We start from the raw sequence: 15630 nt of genomic DNA, 5'->3' as shown, positions 1-15630 counted from the left end.
CGTTAATACAGTGGCAACGATGATGACTATGAACATGGTCTAATGCCTGCAACGCAGTGCTGAAAACGATATGACAACAACGTCTAATGTAACTGGCCACTCTTAACAGTACAAATCTGTCGTTCTGCCCCTGAACAAGGCAGTTAACCCACTGTTCCTAGGCCGTCATTGAAAATAAGAATTTGTCCTTAACTGACTTGCCTGGTTAACTGTTCAATAAGATGTTAAAGGATAAGTAGTCCATAAAGTCAGACATAATAAGCCAGTAGGTCCCAGTCATAAGAATATAAAAACAACCATTAAGCATTTCCTAATTGAAATGTACAACTATTTACTTCCCATTGCAAAAAAAACATTTCATGTTTGCATACAAAGTAACCAGTGACCTAAAGTGGAACTGACAGCGTTTTAACTACTTCGCAGATATGAAGCAGACAATCATTAAATCTGTCAAAAATATCAAATTCCCAGTTTATGCTACAAAACCATCTTCATAGGAGGTTTAAAAAATAGGTTCTATTTGACTCAAGGTACCATGCCATACACTCAGGCATTGTTGGCTGAATAGATGGATGCAGTTCAATTCATGATTAATATAATCCACCAATACATTTATATGGCTATCAGATTGTACATCACAGCTGGCCTGGTACATAGTTCTGTGTCTCCATTCAGGATGTACGGTTTCAGTTTCAAACACTCAATAATCTGGACAAAAACATAGGAATGTAACCAAGGCGAGGAATTTCAAAACAATCAAACGAGCAAGGGCAATGACCACAAGTCAGTCATAACGTGGCTAATAGGCTAGCATGTATCAAGTTAAAAACACAGTCTAACATTAGCTAGATAGCTCACAGTATGTCATGTCATTGGAAGAGTAGGTGACTGACTGACTTTTTGCTTTCCCAATCTATATTGCTGTAGAATTTTCACAAATGCCTTAGTATACAGAATTCCCAAACATTCTAAGAATTTATGAAAATGACCATATCTAAGTGGTCTCTTTTCAGAATACATTGTTTTTTTAGTGTCATATTGTTCCTGGGTGTGTATCTGAACAGATTTTAATCAAAAGTAATGTTGCTAAAATGCTGTCAGTTCCACTTTAAACCACAACAATGTTTCACACACACAAGTTCTTTTCAAAGAGATGGCTAACAGCAAGCACTGCAATAAAACACACAGTTCCACACACCAGATGATGATTATTTGACAGAATTACAATCATGGTCTTGAATTGGACTCGCATTCTTCTGGTCTCAGTCTTGAACCCCTTGTCCCCCTCCCGGTCTTGATTCGGTCTCAAACACAACACTGCCTTTAAGGGTGACCACTCCAATTTATCTTAAATTGAGATGTAAAACAGTGCCTGAAAACTAAATCCAAGATGTGATGAAAAGGGATGCCAAAGTGAAACTTCGATCAGATATAGTACACTCTACAAAATCAGCTAATCTTTATCCCCTCCACATTATCATTTACATTTAAGTCATTTAGCAGACGCTCTTATGAAGCCAGGTTTTATCTAGCTCTGACCACATACAGTAACAGTGAATACCAACTCATTGATTTTAATCTCTGGCAAAATGACAATGCACCTTGAGGACAAATATAGCATCCGGAGCCAACAGCAAGGTTAAGGATTTCACATAGTGGGTCTGAATGGAGATAAGGGATAGAAGGTTGTGGACAGCAGCTCTTCACATCTTATGTCTTTCAGTCATTAGATGTTTTCATCAACTGTCCCAAAGAAGCAGTCCAGAATTTATTTTTAGTTTCTTCAGCTGAACTGTTGGAAAGATGTTGGAACCAGGGAGGTTCTATGGAAGTTAGAGTGGCTTCAGTTCTAGCTCTACATCCTCAACCGTCTAACCTCTGTGATACCATCCCTCCTAGTCCACCTTCTTAGGCTTGCGATTCTTCCAGGTGACCACGCCAATGAAGGTACCTGAGGAGGAGAAGAACATGTCTGTTTAAGGAGAATAATATGCTCTTAAGGCCAGACTAAAATACAGTAGATGCCACACACAGAAGCACCAATGTGTGTACTGCATATGGATCTGTAGTTAAAGTGGAAATGCCAAAATTTTAGAAACATTAAATCCCAACAAAAAAATGTTCTTATATTTTCTGACAGGCGAGTACATCGATTTGGTCATTTTCCCACAAAAAAAAATGTATAGTAAGGAAATTGTGACATTTCTACAACAATATAGGAGTTGGAATATAGGAGTTTGTACAATTAAGACACTGCAGTAAATAAAACATCTGTCCAGAACCGGCGTCTATGCAGACCGATGTGCCATAGCCAATCAGACCTAAAAGCAAATAGCCATTTGCGACACGGGCCTGCCATCATTCACTTTGACTGGACGTTTACAGGCAGTAGCAACAGCGCGACTTTATAACATTAGAAAGCATTCGCCAAAAGCAACAAAATACACCTGAATGGATTTCTGGATACCACAGGAAAAAAACATCTTAAAGTGGAAATAGAATGAAACAAACAGGCATTCTATTTTGGCTCTATAGACATCGATCAAGTGCACAAGGCAACGTGTGCAAAAATAACATTCACCGAGTTAAAACCCTCACACACACACACACACACACACACACACACACACACACACACACACACACACACACACACACACACACACACACACACACACACACACACACACACACACTACTGTCAAGTTCAACACAACAAAAACAATATATTTGGGCTACACTGCAAATTATACACTTTCTGCCTATGGACATCCATCTACAATGTGCCAGCAAAAGTGAGAGAGGGAAAGTGTGTGGTGTTTCTTTCACCTCTATAGTGGCATCCAGCTTAAGCCAGGCCCTGAATCCACTTGTTTAACAAGCAACGCCTCATTTCTCACCTAATTCTCTCATTCAGAAAATTAACCACATACTGTAGAGGGAAAACATTAGTTAACAGATAGTAGTTAGTTCATTAGCTAGTTAACGTTTCACACAGATTGCCAGGGTTCAGTAAGCAACTAACACGTTATAACTTGAACGGCAAGGAGTCGTATACCAGTTCATATTAAATCTAATTTTATTAGTCGCATGTGCCAAATGCAATGTGGTGTAGACCTTAGTGAAATGCTTACTTACGAGCCCCTAACCAACAGTGCAGTTTTAAAAAAAAAAAAGTACTGATAAGAATAAGAGATAAAAGTAATTAAAGAGCAGCAGTAAAAAATGATATATACAGGGGGGTACCAGTACAGAGTCAATATGTGGGGGCACCGGTTAGTTGAGGTTGTATATACATGTAGGTAGAGTTAATTAAAGTGACTATGCATAGATGACAACAGAGAGTGGCAGTGGTGTGGAGGGGAGAGGGGGGGCAATGCAAATAGTCTGGGTAGCCATTTAATTAGATGTTCAGGAGTCTTATGGCTTGGGGTAGAAGCTGCCTAGAAGCCTCTTGGACCTAAACTTGGTGCTCCGGCACCTCTTGCCGTGTAGTAGCAGAGAGAACAGTCTATGACTAGGGTGGCTGGAGTCTGACAATTTTCAGGGCCTTCCTCTGACACCGCCTGGTATAGAGGTCCTGGATGGCAGGATGCTTGGCCCCAGTGATGTACTGGGCCTTTCACACTACTCTCTGTAGTGCCTTGCAGCCGGAGGCCGAGCAGTTACCATACCAGGCAGTGATGCAACTCTCGATGGTGTAGCTGTAAACGTGTTAACCTGTAAAGCTTTAAACGTGTTAACCCTCGCAAGGCTGCAGGCCCAGACGGCATCCCCAGCCGCGCCCTCCGAGCATGCGCAGACCAGCTGGCCGGTGTGTTTACGGACATATTCAATCAATCCCTATACCAGTCTGCTGTTCCCACATGCTTCAAGAGGGCCACCATTGTTCCTGTTCCCAAGAAAGCTAAGGTAACTGAGCTAAACGACTACCGCCCCGTAGCACTCACTTCCGTCATCATGAAGTGCTTTGAGAGACTAGTCAAGGACCATATCACCTCCACCCTACCTGACACCCTAGACCCACTCCAATTTGCTTACCGCCCAAATAGGTCCACAGACGATGCAATCTCAACCACACTGCACACTGCCCTAACCCACCTGGACAAGAGGAATACCTATGTGAGAATGCTGTTCATCGACTACAGCTCGGCATTCAACACCATAGTACCCTCCAAGCTCGTCATCAAGCTCGAGACCCTGGGTCTCGACCCCGCCCTGTGCAACTGGGTACTGGACTTCCTGACGGGCCGCCCCCAGGTGGTGAGGGTAGGCAACAACATCTCCTCCCCGCTGATCCTCAACACGGGGGCCCCACAAGGGTGCGTTCTGAGCCCTCTCCTGTACTCCCTGTTCACCCACGACTGCGTGGCCACGCACGCCTCCAACTCAATCATCAAGTTTGCGGACGACACAACAGTGGTAGGCTTGATTACCAACAACGACGAGACGGCCTACAGGGAGGAGGTGAGGGCCCTTGGAGTGTGGTGTCAGGAAAATAACCTCACACTCAACGTCAACAAAACTAAGGAGATGATTGTGGACTTCAGGAAACAGCAGAGGGAACACCCCCTATCCACATCGATGGAACAGTAGTGGAGAGGGTAGCTAGTTTTAAGTTCCTCTGCATACACATCACAGACAAACTGAATTGGTCCACTCACACTGACAGCGTCGTGAAGAAGCGCAGCAGCGCCTATTCAACCTCAGGAGGCTGAAAAAATTCGGCTTGTCACCAAAAGCACTCACAAACTTCTACAGATGCACAATCGAGAGCATCCTGGCGGGCTGTATCACCGCCTGGTACGGCAACTGCTCCGCCCTCAACCGTAAGGCTCTCCAGAGGGTAGTGAGGACTGCACAACGCATCACCGGGGGCAAACTACCTGCCCTCCAGGACACCTACACCACCCGTTGTTACAGGAAGGCCATAAAGATCATCAAGGACATCAACCACCCGAACCACTGCCTGTTCACCCCGCTATCATCCAGAAGGCGAGGTCAGTACAGGTGCATCAAAGCTGGGACCGAGAGACTGAAAAACAGCTTCTATCTCAAGGCCATCAGACTGTTAAATAGCCACCACTAACATTGAGTGGCTGCTGCCAACACACTGTCATTGACACTGACCCAACTCCAGCCATTTTAATAATGGGAATGGATGGAAATGATGTAAATATATCACTAGCCACTTTAAACAATGCTACCTTATATAATGTTACTTACCCTACATTATTCATCTCATATGCATATGTATATACTGTACTCTACAACATCGACTGCATCCTTATGTAACACATGTATCACTAGCCACTTTAACTATGCCACTTTGTTTACTTTGTCTACACACTCATCTCATATGTATATACTGTACTCGATACCATCTACTGTATGCTGCTCTGTACCATCACTCATTCATATATCCTTATGTACATGTTCCTTATCCCCTTACACTGTGTATAAGACAGTAGTTTTTTTTGGAATTGTTAGTTAGATTACTTGTTGGTTATCACTGCATTGTCGGAACTAGAAGCACAAGCATTTCGCTACACTCGCATTAACATCTGCTAACCATGTGTATGTGACAAATAAAATTTGATTTGATTTGATTTGTAGAACCTTTTGAGGATCTGAGGACCCATGCCGAATCTTTTCAGTCACCTGAGGGGGATTAGGTTTTGTCTTGCCTGCTTCACAACTGTCTTGGTGTGCTTGGACCATGTTAGTTTGTTGGTGATGTGGACACCAAGGAACTTGAAGCGCTCAACCTGCTCCACTGCAGCCCCGTTGAAGAGAATGGGGGCATGCTCTGTCCTCTTTTTCCTGTAGTCCACCATCATCTCCTTTGTCTTGATCACGTTGAGGGAGAGGTTGTTGTCCTGGCACCACACGGCCAGGTCTCTGACCCCCTCCCTATAGGCTGTCTCGTTGTTGTTGGTGATCAGGCCTACCACTGTTGGGTCATCAGCAACAGCGTTGCGGCTGTGTTGTTACCTACCCTTACCACCTGGGGGCGGCCCGTCAGGAAGTCCAGGATCCAGTTGCAGAGGGTGGTGTTAGGCCCAGGGTTCTGAGCTTATTGATGAGCTTTAAGGGCACTATGGTGTTGAACGCTGAGCTGTAGTCAATGAATAGCATTCTCACATAAGTGATCCTTTTGTCCAGGTGGGAAAAGGGCAGTGTGGAGTGTGATTGAGATTGCGTCATCTGTGGATCTGTTGGGACGGTATGCAAATTGGAGAGGGTCTAGGGTTTCTGGGATAATGGTGTTGATGTGAGCCATGACCAGCCTTTCAAAGCATTTCATGGTTATAGATGTGAGTGCTACGGGGTCGGTAGTCATTTAGGCAGGTTACCTTAGTGTTCTTGGGCACAGGCACTATGGTGGTCTGCTTGAAACATGTTGGTATTACAGACTCGGACAGGGAGAGGTTGAAAATGTCAGTGAAGACACTTGCTAGTTGGTCAGTGCATGCTAGCAGTACACGTCCTGGTAATCCATCTGGCCCTGAGGCCTTGTTAATGTTGACCCGTCTAAAGGTCTTACTCACGTCGGCTGCGGAGAGCATGATCACACAGTCTTCCGGTACAGCTGGTGCTCTCATGCATGTTTCAGTGTTATTTCCCTCGAAGCGAGCATATAGTAGTTTAGCTCATCCGGTAGGCTCGTGTCACTGGGCAGCTCTTGGCTTTGCTTCCCTTTGTAGTCTAATGGTTTGCAGGCCCTGCCACATCCAATGAGCGTCAGAGCCGGTGTAGTACGATTCGGTCTTAGTCTTGTATTGTAGCTTTGCCTGTTTGATGGTTTGTTGGAGGGCATAGAGGGATTTCTTATAAGCGAATTGGTTAGGTTACTAATGTTAGCTCATCTGATGTTGTAACGTTAGCTAGCTGTCTGACTATTAGCAAGCTAATTGTCACACCAACTTTTGATCAGATGAGTTGGCTAATTTTGATCAACATTTCTCTGGCTAGTTAACAAAGAATTCAATCCAGTTAGCAAGATACTTAACAATGTTCCACCACACTATGTCCCTCACCTCAAACTTTCCAAATTCCAGTTGTTTTTCGGTTACAGCTCATGAAGTACGCTTTATCACCTTCTCATCACCGTCTCCGTGGTCAGGCTTCTCACCTAACGTTACCTCTTCATTTATCGTTCAGGAGACACGCTGCTGCAACTGCCTTTCTACTCTATGCTGTCTTTCCTGTAACTAGCCAATTGGTTGTCTCTTCTCTCTTCAGTCGCTTGCTGCACTGCATTCTTGCATTTTGCTGTTATGTGAACGATTGGCTGAGCCTTGGATAAAGCCAGTAGTGATCCAAACCACTTCCCCTCCCAAACTTTTCTCATTGGATCTTTTATTTTACCTTTACTTAACCAGGCAAGTCAGTTAAGAACAAATTCTTATTTTCAATGACGGCCTAGGAACAGTGGGTTAACTGCCTGTTCAGGGGCAGAACGACAGATTTTGTACCTTGTCAGCTCGGGGGCTTGAACTTGCAACCTTCCGGTTACTAGTCCGATGCTCTAACCACTAGGCTACGCTGCCGCCCCTACGCGAATCACGAAGCTATTTGGATTCAAAACTACGAATTTCGCCGAAAGGGGAAATGCATCCCCTGTGCATCCCTGCTAATGAGAAAACATTAGATAAACCATCTTAAACTGTTTCAGCTAGTTGGCCTTCAAAATTGATAAACGATGGGGAATAGTAGCCTGCTCGTACTTCTGCAATGCCTGCTTGTCAGAACTAACATTTTGACAACTGAATGAGAACTTGCATACCCACCGATTTGATCTATGCCAAATCAATTTGATTGACAACTAAGATATGTTAACTGTGGATAAGTAATTCAAGTTCAGCATAGTTAGCTAGTTAGGAAAGTGATCTCTAGCTGTAGCCAACGAAAAACGGTATGATTGGGAAAAGTCGGTCACTCACCCACTCCTCCAACGACATGATATCCTTCCAGCAGCTCGCTAACTTTAGGCTTCGTATTTTTAGCATGCTAAATGAATAGCTAGCTACATAAATAGAGGCTGGGGGTGTCAAACTCAATCAGTGCATGGGCCAGATTAAAAATAAAAATAAAAACGTATTTGTGAACCAGACTTAGCCATTTCTTTTTACAAAATAAACAAAAAACTTAACTGCGAACCAACCACTGTATTATTTGGAAAAAAATATGGCCCTTTATAATGTCCACTTACGTACATAGGATACTGTATATAGCATTTTAACAATAAAACAAAAGAGATAAATACTATTTGTTCTGCCTTTGCTGCTATGCTTGCATAATATGCTGCGACCCTAATCAAAAGGCATTTAATAACAAGTTGTTGTAACGTAAAACATGTTTATTTTATTTTTGTTGCACTGCATGGATCACCGGTGTGGTTAAATGCTGCATTGCTGTATGGTGCACTGAAAATATATTGTAGTTGAATAGCCAGCTTAGGCTACTGCTCTGATTTTACTGTAATAGTCTTACATGTTCTTCCTTTGCATGGTTGTTTTGTTGCAGGTTGTTTTTTAGTTATTCATTGTCATGCTTTAAAAAAACGAAACCATACAGCAACAATTTAGTAGCATGTCTGTACTCTGTCTGTTACTCTATCCCTCCACTGTGCGCTGTAAATGGAACACAAATGCAGCGCAATTGAAGTTGCCTCTTACCCTCGTTATGTCTGACTTTGCCCTTGCTAGTTTGATTGCACTGACATTCCCAGCCTTTAGTTACAGTCGTCCATTGTTCCCCAAAAATATTTCTGTAATTACAACTGAAACAGAGCATCCCGAATGGGTGGAGGCAGCAAACAATGTACCAGGCCAGCTGTGATTTACAACCTGATAGGAATATTTTTTTAGACTACCAAGAAATGTATTGATGAATTATATTAATCATGTATTGAACTGCATCCATCTATTTTGCCAACAATGAGTTACTGTATGTCATGGAATCTTGACTCAAATATAACCTCTTATTGAGTTGGTTTCAAAGCATAAACTGGGAATTTGATATTTTTGACTGATATTATGTTTGGTTCACATTAGCATAGTAGTTAAAGCGCTGTCAGTACCACTCTAAGTTCTGGTGATTTGTAGACCACCAGATATACATCACAGTAGCACCTAGCTCAGGGAGATCCTTGTGAACAAACAGAATACATAGATCCTATGTCTATCCAGTTCTTTCGGATCTACGGGCAGGGAACAGGGCCAAAACACTGGATTAGAACCCATCCAATGTAGCATTCCAGAACTCACCTACACTGAGCAGCAGTATCAATGCTGCGATCCCAGGTAGAATGACAGAATATTCCCGTTGAAGAAAATACTGGTGGGCCACATGATCGCTGTCCACGAACGGCTGGAAAAAAGGTACATTAACAGTCAAGTTAGTCAGTGGACACAGAAACGATTTCAGGCAACAAGTTTAATTTGCAGATCTAATCTATAGCCTGGTCCCGGAATGGATTGTGCGGCCTTGGAAAACCATTGGTATGCCATGGCAGGTGTTGGCAAAACAGCACAAACAGATTTTGGACCAGAATAGCAGATCTAGGTTATAAATTACCTACCAGAATGATTACCCATATTGTGTAGTATGTAAACAACAGGAGGCTGAAGCAAACAAGGCCCATGCCAACTGCTTGGTCTGCCCCTGTGGCCTACAAGAAAGGAAGACCAAATGTATGAGTGTGAGGTTAAAAATAGCTAAAGCATCATATGAATAGCTATTATTACTAATAATAAGAACACTTAGTACGCATGGCTAGATAGCTATACGTATAAGGTGATTCATATAGCTAACCAGGTAAGCTAGCTAACACTACAAAGTTTGGCAAGACGGAGCTGCTCTTCCTCCCGGGGAAGGACTGCCCGTTCCATGATCTCGCCATCACGGCTGACAACTCCATTGTGTCCTCCTCCCAGAGCGCTAAGAACCTTGGCGTGATCCTGGACAACACCCTGTCGTTCTCAACTAACATCAAGGCGGTGGCCCGTTCCTGTAGGTTCATGCTCTACAACATCCGCAGAGTACGACCCTGCCTCACACAGGAAGCGGCGCAGGTCCTAATCCAGGCACTTGTCATCTCCCGTCTGGATTACTGCAACTCGCTGTTGGCTGGGCCCCCTGCCTGTGCCATTAAACCCCTACAACTCATCCAGAACGCCGCAGCCCGTCTAGTGTTCAACCTTCCCAAGTTCTCTCACGTCACCCCGCTCCTCCGCTCTCTCCACTGGCTTCCAGTTGAAGCTCGCATCCGCTACAAGACCATGGTACTTGCCTACGGAGCTGTGAGGGGAACGGCACCTCAGTACCTCCAGGCTCTGATCAGGCCCTACACCCAAATAAGGGCACTGCGTTCATCCACCTCTGGCCTGCTCGCCTCCCTACCACTGAGGAAGTACAGTTCCCGCTCAGCCCAGTCAAAACTGTTCGCTGCTCTGGCTCCCCAATGGTGGAACAAACTCCCTCACGACGCCAGGACAGCGGAGTCAATCACCACCTTCCGGAGACACCTGAAACCCCACCTCTTTAAGGAATACCTAGGATAGGATAAGTAATCCTTCTCACCCCCCTTTAAGATTTAGATGCACTATTGTAAAGTGGCTGTTCCACTGGATGTCATAAGGTGAATGCACCAATTTGTAAGTCGCTCTGGATAAGAGCGTCTGCTAAATGACTTAAATGTAAATGTAAATGTAATTTGATAATCTGGCAAGGTGATAAATATGCCATGCATGACACACAAAAAAGACAATAGTGTGATAGATTGCTGTAACTACCATACAGTAGACAGGTTTGAGAGATTATCTAGGAAGCTAGCTAGCTAATTCAGTTTAACATACACCTTTTCTGGCTTTGACATGGTCTCTGGAGCTTCCCTAACGACATTTTACCAGCTAATCCGTATATAATTAAATATATTTGTGGATATAAATGAAAATGGCAGCATTATGCAGGGTAAATCACAACTTTGTGTATTTCTCTCACCATTTCTGACGTGTTGTTTCCGCGTATGAATCACTTCCGTAAACTGCGAGGTGACCCGGATGTGGAAGAACATATATATTTTTTTCATTGTCACGAGGCCATTACAGTGAAATATCTTTCTTGCATGCTCTTTCCCAACAATGCAGAAATCAATGTCAGTAGTACTATAACGAAAAAGTTAAGTAGAACAAAAACACATAATGAATAGAAATAAGATGACCACGAGAAAGTAAGTAAGCTATATACAGGGTCACGCTATATACATGGTTTTCTTGGGAGTTGTAGTTGTATTAAAAAGGTTTCCCACTCTTTGGTTGTAATGCCAGCATCTATAAAGGTTTTCTGTACAAGTCAGGCAGACTAGAGCATCTTGCCAAATGGTGATTCAAATTGAAAATAATTATGTTATCATAATTTACAACTAGGCCTGCTACATACATAACTGTTATTCCGTTTGTCAGTGGTGTAAAGTATTTAAATACAAATACTTTAAAGTACTACATAAGTAGTTTTTGGGGGTATCTGGACTTTACTTTACTATTCATATTTTTGACAACTTTTACTTTTACTTCACTGCATTCCTAAAGAAAATGATGTACTTTTTACTCCATAAATTTTCCCTGACACACAAATGTACTTGTTACATTTTGAATGCTTAGCAGGACAGGAAAATGGTCCAATTCACGCACTTATCAAGAGAACATCGCTGGTCACCCCCTGCCTTTGATCTGGTAGAGTCACTAAACACACATGCTTAGTTTGTAAATGATGTCTGAGTGTTAGAGTGTGCACCTGGCTATACATAAATAATAAACATCTAGAAAATGTCTGATTTGCTTAATATAAGACATTTGAAATTATTTATACTTTTACTTTTGATACTTAAGTACATTTTAAACCAAATACATTTAGACTTTTACTCAGGTAGTATTTTACTGGGTGACTTTCACTTTTACTTGACTCATTTTTTATTACGGTGTCTTTACTTTTACTCAAATATGACAATTGGGTAGTTTTTCCACCACTGCAAATACATTTAGACTTTTACTCAAGTAATATTTTACTGGGTGACTTTCGCTTTTTACTTGAGTAACATTTCTGTTAAGGTAGCTTCACTTTTACTCAAGTGTGAGAATATGGGTACTTTTTCCACCCCACCACTGCCAGTTGTCCATTGCTGTTGGGTTACCTCTCAAATTGTGGTCCTTCTGTAGCTCAGTTGGTAGAGCATGGCGTTTGTAACGCCAGGATAGTGGGTTCGATCCCCGGGACCACCCATACGTAGAATGTATGCACACATGACTGTAAGTCGCTTTGGATAAAAGCGTCTGCTAAATGGCATATATTATTATATTATTATTATTATAAATTAGTAGGCCTACCCATAATAGAGTAATACCACCTATGAATCTATTTCAACATCCTCTTTGGTAAATGTGAATGTGGCCACCCAACATCTTGTCATAGTTGTACCAGCTGTAGGATTCATGACCAGACATCTCGATCACATGTAAGTGATGGGTGTGTCCTTGAGATCCTAGTGTACACATGTAACTCAGACATATTTACACTACAAGATGGAGTCAAAGTAACAGCATGATCATCACCGAGGTAAAGTGTCCTATATGAAATTCTGAATGTGTAATAAATCAGCCCAAAAGTTTTTCAGATGCCCAACAATAATTTTATTTCCACAAAATATGACATTTACACTGTTCCACTAGACATTTACAATCTAAAATAGGAAACATTAGAATAGTGTGTAGAAATAGAGTTCCAATTTCATCATGCCACAGTGTACCTCCACATGTGAGTTTAAAGTAAATAAATAGATTTTAGGAGAAAAAAATAAGATGAGAAAACTTTGGCGCAATCCTGTATGTGTGTAAAATAAATATCTCAAATAATTCTGGAAAGTCTGATAAAATGGTAATTTCAATAGTCAAGATAGTTGTCCAGACCTATGTGCTGTTATGAATCTTGGAATAGCATATCTGGTCCCCGTTCAATCATGGTTCCTCTACCTACTGAGCTGATGAGCCTCAGGAAAGGCCCATGTGAGGTTTTGAACCATGAAAGTGATTTACAGTACTCCCCCTCTATCTTTCAGAGAGCAATCTCAGAGTGTTGACTGCCATCCTCTACCTACTGTACCAAGTTATTCAACCCACAACAAGGAGGGGATACTCTGGCAGATGTAAAATGCAATGACACATATCTGATGATGTGCTGCACCAGAGAAATTGCACCCTGTGTTGATTCATTCATATTTCAAATATGCAGGATAAAATCCTTGGCGCTCCATTCATGGCAGCAGAACCTCATGTTAACATGGTTCTACTCTGGTTACAAACAGTCAAGTACGTAGGAAAACAGAACCCTAACAATTCAAGGAATATACAACAAGCCCTCTTGTACACATACAATCAGTAGCAGGAGAATCAGAAACAATCAATTATTTCAACTCTAGAGAAGACCAAAACAAAATTGTATACTAGATTTTTTAGTGTTACAAAGAAGAGCACAGGTTTTTCAATACATCTCTGCTGCATACAAAAAGCAAACCAGCCAGCTGGTTTGGAAATACAAACAAGTAAAATATGAATTAAGTTTGACATTAGAACTATTATCAGTTTATCATTAATACAAATTATCATTATACCACCTCAGAGACAGTGTAATGTAATGAGAGGCAGAGTGAAAGAAAGATAGTAGTTTTGTTGTAAAAGCCCCTGTTAAAATACTCAGATTCAGTGTCTTACTTACAAAGGGGCAAAAAAGTATTTAGTCAGCCACCAATTGTGCAAGTTCTCCCATCATAGGCACACTTAAACTATGACAGACAAAATGAGAAAAAAAATCCAGAAAATCACATTGTTTTTAATTAATTAATTAGATTATTTAATTATGGTGGAAAATAAGTATTTGGTCAATAACAAAAGTGTATCTCAATACTTTGTTATATACCCTTTGTTGGCAATGACAGAGATCAAACGTTTTATGTAAGTCTTCACAAGGTTTTCTTTCACACACTGTTGCTGGTATTTTGGCCCATTCCTCCATGCAGATCTCCTCTTGAGCAGTGATGTTTTGGGGCTGTTGCTGGGCAACATGGACTTTCAACTCCCTCCAAAGATTTTCTATGGGGTTGAGATCTGGAGACCGGCTAGGCCACTCCAGGACCTTGAAATGCTTCTTACGAAGCCACTCCTTCGATGCCCGGGCGGTGTGTTTGGGATCATTGTCATGCTGAAAGACCCAGCCATGTTTCATCTTCAATGCCCTTGCTGATGGAAGGAGGTTTTCACTCAAAATCTCACGATACATGGCCCCATTCATTCTTTCCTTTACACGGATCGGTTGTCCTGGTCCCTTTGCAGAAAAACAGCCCCAAAGCATGTTTCCACCCCCATGCTTCACAGTAGGTATGGTGTTCTTTGGATGCAACTTAGCATTCTTTGTCCTCCAAACATGACGAATTTCATTTTTTTACCAAAAAGTTCTATTTTGATTTCATTTGACCATATGACATTCTCCCAATCTTCTTCTGGATCATCCAAATGCTCTCTAGCAAACTTCAGATGGGCCTGGACATGTACTGTCTTAAGCAGGGGGACACGTCTGGCACTGCAGGATTTGAGTCCCTGGCGGCGTAGTGTGTTACTGATGGTAGGCTTTGTTACTTTGGTCCCAGCTCTCTGCAGGTCATTCACTAGGTCCCCCCGTGTGGTTCTGGGATTTTTGCTCACCGTTCTTGTGATCATTTTGACCCCATGGGGTGAGATCTTGCGTGGAGCCCCAGATCGAGGGAGATTATCAGTGGTCTTGTATGTCTTCCATTTCCTAATAATTGCTCCCACAGTTGATTTCCTCAAACCAAGCTGCTTACCTATTGCAGATTCAGTCTTCCCAACCTGGTGCAGGTCTACAATCTTGTTTCTAGTGTCCTTTGACAGCTCTTTGGTCTTGGCCATAGTGGAGTTTGGAGTGTGACTGTTTGAGGTTGTGGACAGCTGTCTTTTATACTGATAACAAGTTCAAACAGGTGCAATTAATACAGGTAACGAGTGGAGGACAGAGGAGCCTCTTAAAGAAGAAGTTACAGGTCTGTGAGAGCCAGAAATCTTGCTTGTTTGTAGGTGACCAAATACTTATTTTCCACCATAATTTGCAAATAAATTCATTAATCTTACAATGTGATTTTCTGGATTTTTTTTATTCTCATTTTGTCTGTCACAGTTGAAGTGTACCTATGATGAAAATTACAGGCCTCTCTCATCTTTTTAAGTGGGAGAACTTGCACAATTGGTGGCTGACTAAATACTTTTTTGCCCCACTGTATATCAAGTTAATGAAATAGAGGTGAATGGTCCACATCAATGTGACACGTTAAAATAAAGCGAAGAAGAATGTCTGTGTCGTTAACATTTTCCCATGCATGTGTATTCATGTCAGAGGAGTTTTAGCTTATGCATTTAATGTTTCCTTTTTTCAAGAGTACACCCACACAGTATAAACAGCAACATATACAATGTCAATTATGCACAGAGTGAAGAGTGAAACAGAACAAAAACAAAAGCACATTGCAACGGCACAAAAATACAAATGTTATTTTTCAAGGGC

The 15630-nt window shown here is 42.0% G+C and overlaps 1 protein-coding gene across 1 annotated transcript; it reads right to left on the bottom strand.

The window, feature by feature from the left end:
- Window positions 1-311: 311 nt before the first annotated feature.
- LOC124016663 (dolichol phosphate-mannose biosynthesis regulatory protein-like) lies at window positions 312-11056 on the bottom strand. Its single transcript, XM_046332205.1, has 4 exons — window positions 11008-11056; window positions 9587-9676; window positions 9273-9375; window positions 312-1951 (listed from the first exon to the last, which is right to left on the bottom strand). The coding sequence occupies exons 1-4, from the start codon at window positions 11008-11010 to the stop codon at window positions 1896-1898; spliced, it is 252 nt and encodes an 83-aa protein (XP_046188161.1). The 5' UTR covers window positions 11011-11056; the 3' UTR covers window positions 312-1895.
- Window positions 11057-15630: the final 4574 nt, after the last annotated feature.

This window comes from Oncorhynchus gorbuscha, linkage group LGY, assembly GCF_021184085.1.
Source record: "Oncorhynchus gorbuscha isolate QuinsamMale2020 ecotype Even-year linkage group LGY, OgorEven_v1.0, whole genome shotgun sequence".
Taxonomy (NCBI): Eukaryota; Metazoa; Chordata; class Actinopteri; order Salmoniformes; family Salmonidae; genus Oncorhynchus; species Oncorhynchus gorbuscha.
Note: the sequence above shows the minus strand (reverse complement) of the source record. Positions and strands in the feature narration are given on the sequence as shown.